Here is an 18621-nt window from a genome sequence, read left to right on the forward strand (position 1 = left end):
TATTAACATATTAACATATATTAACATATAACATATAAGTTAATATGTGCCATTCTGGTGAAATACTTTATTCCAAATTTTAAATTAAATCACCATAAATAAATAAATGAACCAAAAAAATCTACATGGTAACTGAAAAATAAGGATAAGAGGAAATCAAATGCTAACATCTTTATGGAATTTCCACTAACTGTAGGGAGGAGAACGTTGAGTTGAGAGTCATAATCCTAAACTAATCCTACTGAACCAGAGGAGCACAGAAATCTGGGAAGAAGATGGGAAAAGACTATGACTCAACCCCATTCTATCCACTAGCCAAGAAACAGAAAAATTCCAAAGCCATGTGAACTCTTTTTAGACTGATATTGTCATGCCCTTCCTTCTCCCTGTCAGTTCTCTTTTTCGTCCACTTGGAAACCATACTTCACAATACATTTGCTGACATGGGTAGAGACAGTAGCACTTTGCAGGCTGAGATGTGTAAAAGCTTCAGGAAAATGTTTACAGAGGGAAGATGAAGAAGGGAGGAAGAGCCCTAAGAATAGTGCAGCTTGAAGTACAATTTTTACTTCTGTCATTGACTGAAGAAGAACTAGAGCTTGCCTATGACTTCCTAGCAGTCAGTCAACTGGCCAGTTGGAGTGGAACATCCCCCCTCAGTCCAGTAGAAACAAGAGATGAATGTTTACAAGACAGTGGAAACAAGGTCAGGGTTCAGCACTCCAGCATTCTCTCTAGGAATAGATCCAAAAAAGACAATGTACAAACACCTAAATGACCAGTAAGAGGGTAAGAGGACATCCTGCACCCATTCTGCAGCCAGATATTGTTCTGGATCAGGTTAGTGGTTGTGTGCATGCATACGTGCATGTGTGTTTACTGTTTATGGAAAATAATTTTAAAATATTTGGTGTAGATCTCCCCAAATATTCTGCAGCACAGAGAAAAGTGACTTAAAGGCTCAGAAGAAAAAAAACAGAAAAAAATTTTTCCGGAGGAAATAAGAAAAAAACTTTCAAAACCTTAGCTTGATGTACTTAACAGGAATTGACTCACTGGGTACAAGGGGTATTTAGGAGAACAGAGAATGAGCTGAAAGTACAGATGAAAACAGAGATGGCTGAGAGCAGGCAGAATTGCAAAGAAAGCAATATGTTTCACATTGGATGCAGCAAAGAGTGCAGACAGTAAAGTCTGTAATATTTAAACTTGAATGTAGAGGGGAAAAACAGAGATGTACATGACAAGAAATAAGGTTGAGGACAACCCAATGTTTATAGCAGCACTATTTACAATAGCCAAGACATGGACGCAACCTAAATGTCCATTGACAGGTGAATGGATAAAGAAGATGTGGTACATATATATAGTGGAATACTACTCAGCCATAAAAAAGAGTGAAATAATGTCATTTGCAGCAACATGGTTGGACCTAGAGATTATCATACTAAGTGAAGTAAGTCAAAGATAAATATCATATGATAACACATATGTGGAATCTAAAAAATGATACAAATGAACTTATTTATAAAACAGAAACAGACTCACAGACATAGAAAACAAACTTATGGTTACCAAAGGGGAAATGGAGGGGAGGAAGGGAAAAATCAGGAGTTTGGGATTTGCAGATACAAACTACTATGTATAAAATAGATAATCAACAAGGTCCTGCTGTATAGTACAGGGAACTATATTCAATATCCTGTAATAAACTTAATGGAAAGGGATCTGAAAATAATATATATATATACTTCAATAAAAAATATATACTTCAATAAATATATACTTCAATATAAAAATTTAAAAATTAAAAGAAATTTTAAAAAAGAAATAAGATGGAGGAAAAAGAAAGGAGAGCCATGTAAGTTTCAGGTTTTCTGAAGAAGAATCAAGAGAGAACAAAAATAAGCAATCATTAGACCCAATCAAAAAAAATGTTAAAAAATCTTTTCTGAAACAGGACCTGGTCCACAGATTAAAGGCCCTTGTCACATTCCAAGGTCAACTTAATGGGAAAAGACCCCCATTGACATATTCTGACAACATTTTTACATTTCAAGGATAAAGAGAAAAATTCTACAAGCACCGAGTCAGAGAAACATGGTTCACTTACAAAGGAGTAAGAATAAGTGTGGTTTAAGACTTCTCCATATCATTGAACTTCAGGAGTAGTGTCACAGTAGGTACAGAGATTTGAACAGCAGAATTCCTTCTCCAGCCAAGTTGTCTATTCATATAAAATACAAGGGCTCAGAAAATATATTTCTCAAATACCTTTCTTGAATTACGTGATTATATAATATGTTTGTGTGCGTGCGTGCGTGCGTGCGTGTGTGTATATATATATATATATATATATACACACACGCACGCACGCACACACACATACCAGAGCTGAGTGCTAAATACTCAAGGAAATTTGCAGTATAAGGTACTAATAGTAAAATCCAAAAGCTGTTAAAAATGTAGGGACTGACCAGTGGTATGCTGGTCAGTGTTTTAAAACCACCTGTAGGGCTGTGGGGGAGCAACATGATTTGTAGAGTTTGCCAACGTTCATGGTGTAAGAACAGCTACTGTGTCCAATTTCAAGCTACCAGTGTGATGCCAGTGTGGAATTGAGAAGTGCAATTGACTCTCACATGCCTTTAGGAGCTGGCTTCAGCTGGACCAGTTATCTGCAATTTGAGAAAAAAAATAAAACATTTTATCTGAGACCATATACCCAAACCAATTGTATACTCCTCGTATTAGTTTCTTTGGGCTGCAGTAACAAATGACCATAAACTGAGGGGCTTAAACCAACAGAGGTTTACCGTCTCACGGCTCTGGAGGCTGGCAATGTGAAGTCCAGGTATTGGCAATGTCGTGCTCTCTTTATGTCTCTAGGGGAGGATCCTTCCATGCCTCTTCCTAGCCTCTGGAGGCACCAGCAATCTTTGGCTGGTAGACTCATCATTACAATCTCTGCCTTCGTCATCACATGGCATTCTCCCTGTGTGTTTCCGTGTGGCCGTGTCTGTTTTCTCTTCTTACAAGGATATCAGTCATTGGATTAGGGCCCATCCTAATCTGCTATGACCTAATTTCAGAGTAACTAATTACATTACAAAGACCCTATTTCCAAATAAGGCTGCATTCTGAGTTTCTGGGTGGACAAGGATTTGGGGATGAACACTATTCAACCCAGTATAAGAATGAACACAAAACGTAAGAAACAAACCACACAAAAAATAACATTGATGTGAATACCTATTTGTTCCGAGGATGGAATACTTTGTGCTGACAGAAACCACAGGAGGGTGATTATTTGACTCCAAAAATTTTTAATTTCTTCTTGCCCAAAACATGAATAAAGTTGAAAATCCAACGATAATTTAGGGGAAAATTACATCAGCTATGAAAAGAAAAATGGTAAATGTTTTTCATATATAAAGATAGTATGTAAATAGATATGAAAAATATTACAGCCCAGGAGATAATTGGATATAAAGGTGGAAAAGTCACAAAGAAGTACATGCAGATGGCTCATGAAATGAGTAAGTATTCAACAATATTAATAATTAAATACAATTACATTAAAATAGCAAGTTATCTATTTTTAACCATCGAAGTAGCAAAAATAAAGAGAAAAGATAACAATGACTGTACATTCTTATGGGAGAATAATGGGGCACTAAATTAGTGCAATCTTTTCTTCTAGAAAAACAGAAGAATTGACATGTATCAAGAACCTTAAAAATGTTCCTACCTTTTGAATTATGAATAACACTCTGAAAGTCAATCTTACAATGGTAATCTTGAAATCTGTATAGCATAAAGTAGAAAGCAAGAAAAAAAAGAGGGGTATCAAAGAATTAAGTATTATCTTGAACAATTACAAATACTCTATTGTTGGAGATTTATGGTAGAGAATGTAATCCATACTAGGTAGTTTAAGCATAAAGGGATTGATTTAACTGGATTTTAAAATCGTTGGGAGGTTGATGAAACATTGAAGAAACAGAGAACGACTCCAAAGGCCGCACTGCAGAACTTACTGTGATCAGTAGAGGGCAGAGCAGGGAGCCATCTGCCACAATGAGAAACTACACGTCAGCTGCTAGCTCCAGACGCATGCTACTTGAGTCAGAATCTGACTTTAAAACAAAAACACTTGTTTCCAGTTTCATTCTGCACTCTCAAGACTGAAGTTATAGATTTGGCTGCATTTCCACAGGAAATGATCAAGCAAAGACACCCAATTGGAGTCAGTTGAGTTTCTGCAGCCTCAGTGGGGGCCCTTCCAGTCTTTTCTTCCACTTCTGCAGAATTTCCTGCAACAAATACTTCTTTCTCCTTGCTTGCCTTCACTATGATGTTTGGATAAGAGATGGCCAGTGGAGAATATTTGTCTCTTAAAAACAAAAACAAAACTAAACAAGCTAAAAAGAACCTAGAATCTTCAACTGAACAGTCCTTATGAAAATTGCTAATGGTGCCAAGGCCAAGGAAAAAGTCACAGAAAATGAGTGTGGGAAGGAGTGATCACCCCCAGAATGCAAAATCACAGGAGTGTTATCTGGTGCTCGAACAAGGAGCTCCACTTAACAACCATTTTTCTTTTAGGACTTGTGAGGGATGCAGCCACAGGAAATCCATCCACAAAGGATGCAGTGCCCCAACTTGTACCGCACCTGGATAGTTATGTGATCATTTACTGAAGAAATCTAGTGTACTTTAAATTTTTTTCATAAAAGTTTACATTGTACTATAGGTTAATATTAAATGTTTTACAACAAAAATTTCAAAAACAATTCATTCAACTCAGTTCAGAATTCAAGACACACAGGTGCATTTCATTGGCTGAACCTACATCACAGCTGGAACCCTAGCTGTAAAGAAGTCTGGGAAATGCAGTTTTTAGTATCCCAGCTTCTGAGCAGAAGGCACAGAAAGAGGTCGGAATGGATACTATGTGAGGACGTTGATATAATTGCCACACCCTAAACATGCAAAATGTAAGAAATGCATTCAGTAGCTTTTTAAAAATAAAGTTATTTATTTTATTTATTTATTTTTGGCTGTGTTGGGTCTTCATTGCTGTGTGCAGGCTTTCTCTAGTTGTGGCAAGCGGGGACTACTCTTCGTTGCGGTGCACGGGCTTCTCATTGCGGTGACTTCTGTTGCGGAGCACGGGTTCTAGGCGCACGGGCTTCAGTAGTTGTGGCACTCAGGCTCAGTAGTTGTGGCTCGCGGGCTCTAGAGCGCAGGCTCAGTAACTGTGCATACGGGCTTAGTTGCTCCGCGGCATGTGGGATCTTCCCGGACCAGGGATTGAACCCGTGTCCCCTGCACTGGCAGGTGGATTCTTAACCACTGCTCCACCAGGGAAGTCCCCATTCAGTGGCTTTAAATGATTTTGGAAATACTTTTGCTTTAACATTTTTTTAAGAAGCATGGAATACAAGATATATGTAAGATCTCAACTTGTGAAAAATATATAGGGGACAAAACACTCTGGAGAAATATGCCAGTGCATTCAGCACTTGCATGAGTCTATGAGGGATTTCTTTTTCTTAAGTATACCTTTTACCTTTTCTACAGTGACCATAATTAATTTTATAATCCTCATTCCCCATCACAAGTCAACAAACATTTGTTAAATAAATGCTGGAATTAGTGACATGAATGAACAGACTATTTGTTTTGCTCTTCTAGGCTTTAAAGAAATAAGAAAGAGCTTGTTAATGTCCCTCTAAACTTGGCTTTTTCAGAGCAGCCGTGAGTTCTGCCTGCTGATACAATAGTGTGGGTAACATCGTCTAGCCGTTTAGATATAAATTTAGGTACGTGCGCATGTCTTTGTCTTATGTTATTTATGTTAAAGTATATGACTATTGTATTAGTTAGGATTCTACAGAGAAACAGAACCAATAGGATAGATAGATAGATAGATAGATAGATAGATAGATGAAGAGGCTTATTACAGAGGATCAATTCATGCAACTGTGGAGGCTGAGAAGTCCCATCCTCTGCTGTCTGCAAGCTTGGAGACTAGAAAACTGGTGGTTTATTTCCAGTCCAAGTTTGAAGGACTGAGAACCAAGAATACATAGTTAGGTTCTACTCCCCGTCCAAAGGCCTCAAAACCAATGGTGTTAAGTCCCAATCCAAAAGCAGAAGACCAATGTCCAGCTACAGTAATCAGGCAGAGAGAATGAGTTCTCCCATCCTCTGACTTTTTGTTCTATTCGTGCCCTCAGTGGCTTGGATGATGGGGAGAGCTACCTGCTTTACTCAGATGGATTCAAATCCTAATCTCCTCTGGAAGCACCCTCTCGGACACACCCAGAAATAACATTTAACCAGACACCTGGGCACCCCGTGACCCAATCAAGTTGACACATGAAATGAGCCATCACTACTATGTAGACTTATTTACTATTAATATATAAATAAGCTAATTTTAGTTCTCAGTCATAAATAAATCAATGAGCTGTAATAATTGCTTGCAAAGAAAAATAAAACCCAGAAAGACAGTATGTATATGGTCTTTTCCTCGTTAACTAGCAATAATATTACTTACTTTTCTTTCACACAGAGTGCTCTACTTTTAATTAAAATTCCTTTGGTATTTTGAATAATTTTTACCAACTGTGACAAAAACATAAACTCTTCGGTATCATTTCTCTCCTCCTTAAGTATTAGAGATATTCTTTCTGGAAAATTAAGGATTTTCTCATGTAAATCGATTCCTGAAATAAAATTACTCAAGAAGAGCAAAAAGTTGTTGTTGTTTTTTTTTTCTACAGTTCCTTCTTGTGAGGCACCTTCTTCTGCTGAACATCTGTCTGGACCATGCTTTTCCAACTTAGCATATGACCTAGCAGAAGGCTTTTCTCAGAGATTCTAAGGAGGAACTTAACTGCCCCACCTAGTTCCAGGAAACCCCTGCAGGATGATGCTGAAAGATAGAAACTCTCACGTTAAAAATAAATTAATCCAATAACAGATATAATAAGTCAATGAACTTTTTTCCCCAAATTCATCCTTCCTATAAATATATTTTGTCTGTTATCCTAACACACTGTGATTATAGAGCATGGTACTAAGAAGATTCCAATATATGTGCTGTTCTGTTTTTTTTTTCAACTTTCTTTTCCATTTTTGAGCAGTGGGAGAAGAAGGTTGGTATTAACCATGTTTAGAGAGATAGGAGAATGGCTTCTGGGTATATATAACATATAAAATTTGTTATCAAAATACTTTCTAGTGTAGACAGGCAGTGACTGAGGACAGATAGAAATTGAAGGAGTCGCTATTTGCCCGCACATCTAATAGAAGTGTAAGTGGGGAAGACGGTTTACTTTAAAAGCTGATGTAATCCACTAACACTTGAATCACAACATGAAATAAAAATAGATGTTCTGTTTTCAACAACTGTAATATAATTAACTCTTAGCCTTTGTTTTTACCTAGCCACAGAATCAACTGTTTTGCAGCCTACCGAGGTTTGTCTGGGGCTGTTTGCAGTTCATGATTTGAAAGAATTGGAGGTGAGAGGAAATGGGTGTATAATTAGTCCTTGGAGTTGAACAGAGCAACTGAGACACACCTCATCTCCTCTTCTTAGTTACTTTCTTCACTTTGCTATTTCCCTCTGCAACTTGGTTCACTGTGGCAGATGGAGAATGGAGTCGGTGACAGGGAAAGAAGTGAAATGATTTTTGTTCCTTTTCTCTATTTGTTTCTCAAACTCTGTACCACACAAGTTTTTGATTTTGTCTTTCCATTTGTTTTTGACAGTACTTTTAATTTACCTCCTCTTCCTGGTGTCCCTTTGTTTCCTATTCTTCTGTTTTCTCTCTCTTTTTCCTTTCTTCCCCATCTGTCCTCATGCCTCCTCTTCTTTTTTCCAGGTGATGATATAAATTAGAGAGTTAGGGTATTAATAGTGTGAATGAGCAGGGTGTGTGTCTGAAAGGACTATGTGTCTCTCCAAGGAGACTGGGAGCCCGAGTGGAGTCCATCTCGGTGCTGGGAGGTAAATAAAAAATGGCTAAAAGAGAGGGCCCAGGGGTGGGCTTGAGATGATGTCTCCAGTTCTCTGTAGCCTGCATGTGATATTTTGAGAATCACAACATTTCCATATTTCCAGTAGGAAGATACAAAAACATTAAAAGCACCGATGGAGGGGGAATTCTCTGGCGGTCCAGTGGTTAGGACTCCACTCTTCCACTGCAGGGGGGCATGCGTTCGATCCCTGGTTGGGGAGCTAAGATCCCGCATGCCGTGCGACCCAGCCAAAAAAAAAAAGAGTACCGATAGAGAAGAAGAGGCCCAAGGTTGGGGAAGGGCAACCATGGATTACCGGGACAGCAGAGGGGACCACAGACTTGAGTACTAGTGGCCAGCTTGGTGTCCAAAAAAACCAGAGATACTGACCATATCTCAGAGACACCAGAGCTAGACCCCAAGGACCAGACAAGATAAACTACAGTGCATTAGAGATGGCCAAAGGATCCACCAATTTTATGAGGATCCAGAGGGAAGAGTAGGAGGAGAGACCTCCTGAAAAGAGGAAAAACAGCTCTGGATGAGTTGTTTTTTGGTTTTTTTCTATTTGGTTTTTTTTTTTTTTTGTGGTACGCGGGCCTCTCACTGTTGTGGCCTCTCCCGTTGCGGAGCACAGGCTCCAAACGTGCAGACTCAGCGGCCATGGCTCACGGGCCCAGCCGCTCTGCGGCATGTGGGATCTTCCCGGACCAGGGCACAAACCCGTGTCCTCTGCACCGGCAGGGGGACTCTCAACCACTGCGCCACCAGGGAAGCCCCAACTCTGAAGGAGTTTTGCATTTTAAATGGATGAAACATTTAGTCCAAAGACTGTTTTACTTCAAAAGACACTGAATGACTTTAAACTGACAAATGGAAGGTTTTCTCCATTAGTAAGAATGGGAACACCAGAACAAGATGAAGGCAACTGTAGAGGGAAAAAAGAAGGGAGAGTTCTGAGTTGTGTGTAAATTTCAATCCTGCTTTTAGGGATGTGTGTGTGTGTGTGTGTGTTGAAAGATGGAAATCAGTATGTTAATAGAGGTCAACTCTGGTGGAATTGTGTGATTATTATTTTATTTTTCCTTCTTTCTATCATTCAGCATATATTTACTGAACATTTACTATATGCCAAACACACTTCTTTGTGCTTATCTTCATTTCTTAATTTCTCTACAATTATAGAATTACTATGTATTGGTTTTGTAAAGAGGAAACCATAATTCAATGCTATTTAAAAATAAGTCTGTCCAGTTTACTCATTGTGGTGTTTGAATGATCCATGTCCCACCCTGTGAGTTGTAAGTAAGGCCTTGGAGTTCATTCTTCTGTTCCTTAAGTATATGCTTTTGAGGTTGGTTAGTTGTAAATTCCAAGCATCTCAGGAATCATTTTGTTGAGTTTATATAGAGCTTAATTCTCAAGCAGACCTTTTTATTTACAATTTAAGACCTACCGTGTTGCAATTATATACAAACTAGCGTTCTGTCTTGATCTTCAGAAGCAGAGCAAGTTTGCCAAGTAGCATGCTCAAATGATCGTACCCAAAAATGGATTAGAAAGGTTCAGTGAAAGTCAAATCTGATAGTTGATTACGTTTTTGAGATAATGACCTGTCTATATAATGACCACACCAAATGCAATGGGTGTTCTTTGCAGATGAGTCATGGACACCCTGATGTGTCTTGTGGCAGCCTGCAAAAGTAGACTTTGCAAGTTACAGGTGGCACATCTAGTGAGATATTTCCATATGCTTTCCCATGATTATCAAATACACTCTCTAGTGGCTTTTGGGATTTGTAAATGATTAGTTAATAATGATTTCATTTTTAAAAATTCTCATCAAGAGGTCTCCCCAGATTAGTCATATTTTTGAGGCAATATCAAGCATTCAACCTGCCTAGTCATCCAGCTAAAGGCAGGTGGAACATTTATTCTTCCATTTCTTCAGATCAGTCAGTGGGCTGCACAGTGATAGCAAGTGCCCTTTGTCCTCAGCTCTTTCCTGGCTCTCATCCCTCTCACCACCCCCTTTCCAGAACCTAGTGGAAAAGGATCCCTTCATTCACACCCTCCCCACATTTTCAGTTTGAGTTGAGTTTATGCCACAGAAGAGAAATGCAAGTTATTTTCTTGCATATTTTCTTGCATTACTTCACAACCTTTCAATTGTGAAGTAATCAAAGAAATAGAGACTCTAATAACATTAAAACATATAATTTAGATGTATGATAATGATTTTATTGGCAAAATTCTAAACTGAATAATAATTGAATAATGGAATATATCATTAAATAAATGTGATACCTAGAATAAATGTCCAGTACATTAAAAATGTTCATGCAAATGCAAATGCTTCCATTAATTGTTTTATATTACATTATGGAGGGCACAGATAAATTCTTTGTGATAAAATAATTTTATAATATTTTGGAGAGTTATCATTCTCTTATAAAACTTTGATTATATTTAGCTTTTTTCTTTTTTATTATAGAAACGATTCTTTGATAGTCCCTTTCTGCTCTCCATAAATCTCTGGCAAACTACATGAAATTGACCATTTTCACTGACCCTTATTCTGTTATTTCTAAGTGTTCACTGATAGTTTGGAATATCAGTCACATATTTAATTTTTTTCACAAAATAAAGAAAAATGACAAATGTACAGTTATACTCATTTCAGTATTCTAGCAATGCCTGGATAAACACGTGCTAGCCATATCCTGCCTAGGAAGTGGCTTTTCTGTTCATTTATAACTTGTTTCCTTGACAGTAATGTCTACTTCTCTAGAGTTCATTAAGAATTGGTTTCTCATTACTTGTTCTTGCAGAGAGGAGAGGAAGAATGATGATGATGGTGATGGTGAAGATGCTGATGATGGTGATGATGATGATGGTGTTGATAGTGATGATGATGATAATGGTGATTATGATGATGATGGTGATGGCGATCATGGCGATGATGGTGGTGATGATGATGTTAAAGCAAAAATTATAAGAATTCTTATGTGCCGGGCACTATTCAAGGTGCATCACGCGTATGAACTCACCTAGATCTCACAGCAACCGTATAACTAGGTGCTCTTGTTATCTCCATTTTTTCCAGAGGAGAAAAATTGAGGCATAAAGAGATGAAGTAACTTGCTTAAGGTTGCGTAGTTTGCCTGTGGAAGAGGCTGAATGTTCAGTCTTCTCCAAGTACCCTCTCTACCATTGGAAGCCACATTTGAGACCACCATCTATATTAAAATTTTTTGTGAGATACGAATATGGTAATATCTATTGGCTTCTAAAATGGGATCTGTTTTTTAAAATATAAGATTATTGCTTTGTGCCAACATTGCCCTATTTTTTTACCTAAAAGGTGACATTCCACAGATTAGAATATACCTCACCTAATTTTATATGTCTTAAAATAAATCTATACCTGTTTTTAAAGTTTACTGTGGCTTTAATTTCATATGGAATTTTAAAGAAATAAATATAATTGCTATTCTGAGAACTACAAAAGGGAGAAACCACAAAAGAAGAACACCTATGGTCAGAAAAACAAGCACAGTTTTATTTGTCTCGAAAAACAATGAAATTTTTCTAAATGCTTCGTGAGATTGAAAAATGATTATATGATTCTTAGAGGGTTTGATGTTTGTTGAAAATGATCATATTCTGTTTACAAGAAAATGACCTAGCTTCTAATGAGAGATTTGTATTTAAGAGTGCTATTCATTTTCTAATTACCCATTTTCTGGTTTAAGACTGGGGTGAGGCGGGGATGGTTTGCATAAAAACCAGTGAAAGAAGATGTTGCTTGACAAATGTGAAGGCAATCAAAAGTATCTCTTGTAGTTTCTTAGTATTCCTGGGAAAAAAAAATTTCCTGGGAAAAATTTTGTGTTTTGTCCTGTAGCATATTTTGGAATGCATTCTGTGACAAAGATGCAAAAATGCTTAAAAATTCACTCATTCCTGTATGCATTTATACAGAATGAATGCCTACACTGTGTCAGGCACAGTATTTGGCTTAGAGAATACAAAGATAAAGGAATTAGCCTTTTTTGAAGGAATCAGTAAAGGAGCCGTAAGGAGAAAATTACATGACAAGGTAGTAAGTACCTTGATAAAACTAAAGTGCTAAAAGGCACAAAGTTAGCTACCTAATCCCGGCTTGGGGTCATGGAAAACTCTCTAGCAGATGCCATGAGTTGATTCCTGAAAGATCACTAGGAATTAACAGGGCAATGGGGGTGTTCACTTTAGACAGAAGGTATAACATGTACAATGGCTTGGAGGCGTGAGTGGGCATGGCCCATCTGAGGAACAGCAGGCAATTGGGCTGGGCCGGGCAAAGGCAGAGGGTGCTGATGAGCAATAGCAAAAAAGAGAGGCTGCAGAGGTAGGCAGGGGTTATCCAGAATTGCCTGGACAAGTTGAGGGCAAGCCATTGAAGAGCTCCTCCTTGACGGGGGATTGACATGGTCAGGTTGGGGCTTGGGACAATGACTTGGGGAGCCTTGAGAAGGATGTGTTGGAGACTGAGAGATCAATTTGGATGTTGTTGCTATGATACAGAGGAAGATTGATGATGATCTGAAATAAAACTGTGGCATTGAGGATATGCATTAGTGAGGGTGGGCTAATTGCTATAAAAAACTACTGCAAATCTTCATGGCTTGATACAATAAAGTATCCTTTCTCACTCACATGTAATTTGAGGGCACCTGAGGAAGAGGAAGGGTTCTGCTCCGTGCTGTCATTTATGAACCTAAACTTCTTCTATCCAGTGGTTCCACCATTCCCCTGGGGCCATAGGGTCCTTGACTGTGTCTGCTTTATTTTGTGTTACTGACAGAGGAAGGACTAGGGCAGGTGGATATTGAATATTGGGGAGAGAGATTTTAGGGTCCAGGCTGAAGTGTCATACAGCAGTTCTGTCCAGAACACATCGCATGGCTCTGCCCAGCCACAAGGAATTCTGATAAGTAGTCCTCTTGCATGCTCTGGAGGAAAACAAGATGGTTTTGGTGAGCACATGCCCATGTTCAACTGTTTTTGATCTGTAAAATGTCCGTTTCATGTGGCTCAACCTGTAAGTAATAGAGACAAGAAAGTACACTCAAAAGATGTTATAAAAAGGAAACTTAGTGACCAGTTGGGTACAGAAGCTGTGAGAAGGGGAAGAATACATGTTTTAAGGCTGGGTTCAGTCACTGCTGAATGGTTGTACCATTTGTTCAGTTAAGGAATATGGTTGTTGCAAAAGATAACAGAGGGAAGATGCTGAGTTTGAGATGCTTCCTGCAGATCTCCACAGGACTTGCTGCCTCATTTTCTCTAGACCTCTGCTAAAATGTCACTCTAAATAAAATAGCAACACCTCACCCTCTCTTTCCTATCCTCCTACTTTATTTTCTTCATGGAACTCCCCAAATCATGTTCATTTTTGTTTATTGGGTATCTCTTCTCACTCAAATGAAGGATCCTAGGGAGCTGAGACTTTGTTTATGTTGTTCACTGCTCTATCCTATATTGCATAGAACAACGCCTGGCACATAACAGGTACTCAATAAATAATTGTTGAGTGTGTAAATGAATCAAAGTGGAAATGACCAGCAGTCTATTGGTTGTAATAATAAATGCTAATATTTATTGAGTGTTGACAATGGGACAGATACGGTTCTAAATACTTTGCAAGTATTAATTCATGTGATAAAGCATCCCTATAAGCTAGATACAACTAATATCTCTGTTTTACAGATGAAGAAACTGAAGTATATACAGCTGAAGAAACTAAACCATGCTCACAATGTTAGTTAGAGAGGAGATTCCAATGTAGGTGTTAGGGCTTCAGAGTTTACGCTCTTAACCATTATGCTATTCTGCCACATAATTTTGGAATGTTTGAGTACCGGGCTGGAGCCAGAGATCAGGAAATCATCAACATGAATTTAGATGTGAGTAGAGGTCAACCTATCCCTTGAGATTTTTTTTCAGACTGACCTGCAACTCCTATCCTGTATCAGCCAGAGAGTTCAATGCTGTCCCCAATATTTGGGGAATTTCCATAAGCTTAAATTTACATGATCATTGTTTATTGCAATTACCTGTTTCCTTCAGTTTACTTGTCACCTCATCTCATCTCCTGTGACTGGTCTCTTGCTGCTCCACATCAGTGTAGACATGGATTAAAGCTTTCTTTCCTTAACTTTTCCAAAATACTGTTCCCAAAGGCATTATGCATCTGTAGCAAAATGTATAGAAGGTTTGAGGTACGAGAGCGGAGACACTGAAAAACTATCAAGCAAAGAATATAAAGATGGAACATCTGACATTTCTGTGCTTAAATGTATTTGACCAGGGGCTTCCCTGGTGGCGCAGTGGTTGAGAGTCCGCCTGCCCATGCAGGGGACACGGATTCGTGCCCCCGGTCTGGGAAGATCCCACATGCCGCGGAGCGGCTGGGCCCGTGAGCCATGGCCGCTGAGCCTGCGTGTCTGGAGCCTGTGCTCCACAACGGGAGAGGCCACAACAGTGAGAGGCCCGCGTACCGCAAAAAAAAAAAAAAAAAGTGTTTGACCACCATGTCACTGGGAAGGTCTCACTTGGTGTGTTACCGCTACTCTCTAGTATCCTGGGATGTTGTTACTCCTCATTTCTTTTCTTTCTCCCTTCATCTCACCCTTTGGCTCTCCCCGCCCCCAAATTCCCATTAATTACGTATGCAGGAGTGGTTAGTTATCACTTATTTCCCTTTCTACTCCCAGGACATACTCTTAGAATTTCACCTTCAACACCCAAAGCACCCTCTACACTTAAACAAAGGGAATTCTGTTTCCAAAAAGGACTCTGGCATCAGTTGTTAAAATAGTGTTTTCCACCCATTACCAGTTTGGGTCCTAGTTTGGGAAATGAAAGTGAATGAAATCTCCCAGAGAGTATGGGTGACTTGAGATAAGAAGAAATCAGCTATGCATGGAAAGAAAGAGATCAGGAAGCAGCTAGAGAAAGATGTACTTTTGAGAAAATGTTTGTTTGTTGTTAGTTTGTTTTAAGTGAGGGAGACTTGGCCAAGAGCTCACATGGGGGAAATGGGCCAGTGGAAGGGAATGGATGAAGATAAAGGCGATAAAGAGGGTAACATGGACCAGATCTCTGAGAAGGTGAGAAGGAGTGTATCCCAGATCACAGGTGAGTGAATTCATACGGGGCGGGAGGCATACATCTTCCCCTTAAGGAAAAGCTACACAGTCAGACTGAGCTGAGTTGGAATCTGGAGTCTACTATATGCATTCCAGCTATGAAGCTTCTCTAAAAGACTTAACTGCTCTGTTCCTCAATTTCCTCCTCAGCAGAAAAGAGATAATGCCCTCTTCATAGAGTTACTACAAGGCTTAAATAAGATAACACGTGTTAAGCAAGAACATTATAATAGAATTTGTTGATTATTTCTGTAATTTGATTATAGGTCTTCCAATTTCTTATCTGAGACTATCACTAATTTCATAAACAAGAGACCAAATCTACTACATTTGTTTTTTCATCTGCTTCAAAGGGATTTTGTGGTTTCATGGTCTCATTGTCATTTGGAATTTTGATTAAGTTTTGAGGGTTGACTTGTTGTCAGCGGGCCAGACCTGGTCTGCATGACTGTTTAACTTAGCCATTCTTTTTCTTTTTAATTTGAAATCCTTTAGATGGGACACGTACATTCTATTTCTAGATCCGTTCTCTCTTGTCCTGTCCTTGGCCCCTGCGTATATTTTCCTAATCAGCTTAGCCCCTGGACACACTTGAGTTTTCAACTCATGATCTAAATTGATTTCTACTAAAATAGCCGATGCCACTGAAAACACGTGTGTTACTGAATCTCCAGGTAACATTTTCTATCTTCGTTTCACTAGATCTCTTCTCAGCATCTAGCACTGTTGACAAACTTCTGAAACTCTTTTCTCTTCTGTTATTGAACACTCTCCTGGTGTCCCCTCACCTCGCTGCCCATCTACCTTTTGCTAGAATTCTACCCGCTTTGCCCACCATTTAAATGCTATAGTTTGTCAGTGTTTTATATGTTGGCCATTGCTCTTCTGGGTGATCTTATGTCCAGAGCTCAGAAGGTCCAAAATTGGGTAATAATCTCTCCCCTCAAACCACCTTCTCTTGTGTTTTATATCATGATGAGAGGAGCCACCAGAATTGAAAACACCCTCGCACCTAAGAGGGACACAGATCTAACAACTGGTGCAGCATTCATACTAAATCATCATGGACACTGCCCCTAGACCTCACCACTGCTTTCTAGTGACGTTAAGCCCTGGTCCTCCCAGTCACCAAAGTCAGTTTCTCTTTCCTCTCCTATAGCCCCTGAGGGAACACCCTTATCATCTCCCTCACAGAGGAAAAATGCTCTCCATTTTTCCTTATGAGTAAAATCTCAACCTTGATTGGCAGTAGGTCAATCTTTTTTTTTTTTTTTTTTTTTTTGCGGTACATGGGCCTCTCACTGTTGTGGCCTCTCCCGTTGTGGATCACGGGCTCCGGACGTGCAGGCTCAGCGGCCATGGCTCACGGGCCCAACCGTTCCGCGGCATGTGGGATCTTCCCGGACCGGGGCACGAACCCGTGTCCCCTGCATCGGCAGGTGGACTGTCAACCACTGTGCCACCAGGGAAGCCCAGTAAGTCAATCTTTTATACTGCCCTGTGCACCAAGCTAGCCTCATCGCTAGCTACTCCCAAGGTGCTAAAGCTCTACCATATTAAATTATTTGCATTTTCCAGAAGTCCTCCTCTCTCCCCTCTGTGCCTTTGCCCACGCTGCTCTCTCAGGCAGGAATGCTTTCTCCTCAGTTCCATGTACAAAGCCAACTTCTGCTCAGTCTTCAAAATTCAGTTCAGATATATCCGTCTCTGAAAGGCCTGTCCTAAATTTCTCTCCTCTTAGCCACATCCCCAGTTTAGGTTTGGAAGCTTCATCTTGCAAATATTTTTTTAAAGTTTGCATTCTTAGGGCACGTTTTAATATGTACTATGTATGAAGGGAATAGCTTGGTATGAAGTGTTGTTTGCAATCTGGTAAAATATTTTCTTGTGGAAGAGGCACCCCTGTAGGATGAGAAGGTCCAGAGGAGGAAAGTATAGTAAATCAACACAAAAATCTGTTCTTTGACAGAGGAAAAGGAAGCAACAGCTGGGTAAACAAACAGCTGGGCAAAGAGACAGAAAAATGACAGCAACCATGAACATGGCAGATAGTCCAAAATATTAAAAAAGCAAGTAAATAACAGGAGGAAATGAGTTAACATACTGGAAAATTGCTGAAACATTTGAACAGGAAGTAACTAATAAGAAAAGTGTTCAAATAAAAGTTACAGAGAAGAAAATTAGAACAAATATTCTGTGTAAAAGAAGTGAACTTTTAAAATGAAATATACTTAAAAGATAAATTAACTTGAAAACTTGTGACTCTTTTTGTAAATGTGGTTTATATGGTACAGACAACATTATAATCATATTAAAAACTTAAAAAGAATAAAATTACACCCTAGGCCTAATTTACTGGTGTGTTGAAAAAAGTAAACTAAAAACTCACAATTGTCTTACTTTACATTTATATGAATATTAAGCTGCCTGACCTTTCAAAAGGAAATATCTAATAACACAAGTAACACATAAATATATTCAGCTTCTAAAGAACAGAAGCATTCCAGATAAGGCTGGACCCTCTTTTACTGCCCTATACCCACTGCTCTCCCCAGAGGTAACCATTGTTTTGAGTTTATTGTGTATCCTTCCAACATTTTCCCATACATTTATATACATATGTGAAAATATATATCTTTATCCTGTATGATAATCCACTATACAAATTGCTGTAGTAATTCTGCATCTTCATCATTTTCATGTAACATTTTGTCCTGGAAATATTTCTGCTTCCTTACAAATAGAGTCATGTTATTAAAGAATTGCCTTGTATTCATAGAATGGACATACCACTGTTTTGCCATTCCCTGAGTGATGGACACTTAGGTTGTTTCTGATTTTCTGCATACTTCAGCAAACATTCATGAATATTACCTTGGTTCCATGTGCCAGACACCCTGTGCTCTAGATTTAGGGGTAGACAAAATAAAGTCCCCTTTATATACATTCAAGAGGATACAAACAATAAACAAAGATATATATATATCTTTGTTTACTATATATATATGTAGTAAAATGTCATGTAGTGATAGGTATAATGGACAAATGCAACAAATGTGAGAGAGATGGGGGTGGTCAGGAAAGATTGATTTGATGTGCTTTCATTTGAGCCAAGACTTAAAAGAGAAGTGAGGGAGGTTCTATAAATATCAGAAGCACCCTCAGAGAAACGGAAGTGCTGGATCAGTAGGTGTGCATGTTGAAGATGCCAAATCACCTTCCAAACTGTAACAATTCATGCTTCCATTTGAAGCATAAAGTACCCCTTTTTCATACTCTTTCTAATACTTGTTATTATCATGTTCCTTAACTTTTACCGATTGGATATGTAGAAAACTGTTATTTCACTGTAGTTTTAATTGTTACAGTTTTTAAAAATTGATATAAA

General features: G+C 38.8%; 1 protein-coding gene across 2 annotated transcripts in view; it reads left to right on the plus strand.

The window, feature by feature from the left end:
- The window catches only part of ST8SIA1 (ST8 alpha-N-acetyl-neuraminide alpha-2,8-sialyltransferase 1), a 151343-nt gene that overhangs the window by 115520 nt on the left and 17202 nt on the right, over positions 1-18621 (plus strand). Inside the window, exon 5 of one of the 2 annotated variants that reach the window (XM_073788969.1) lies at positions 10869-12015. The exons of the other annotated variant lie outside the window; for it this stretch is intronic. Within the exon in view, the coding sequence (XP_073645070.1) occupies positions 10869-11091 (223 nt within the window). The 3' untranslated portion in view covers positions 11092-12015. Of the gene's footprint in view, positions 1-10868; positions 12016-18621 lie in introns of those variants that run through there. 2 annotated transcript variants of the gene reach the window in all.

Source organism: Tursiops truncatus, chromosome 11 (assembly GCF_011762595.2).
Source record: "Tursiops truncatus isolate mTurTru1 chromosome 11, mTurTru1.mat.Y, whole genome shotgun sequence".
Taxonomy (NCBI): Eukaryota; Metazoa; Chordata; class Mammalia; order Artiodactyla; family Delphinidae; genus Tursiops; species Tursiops truncatus.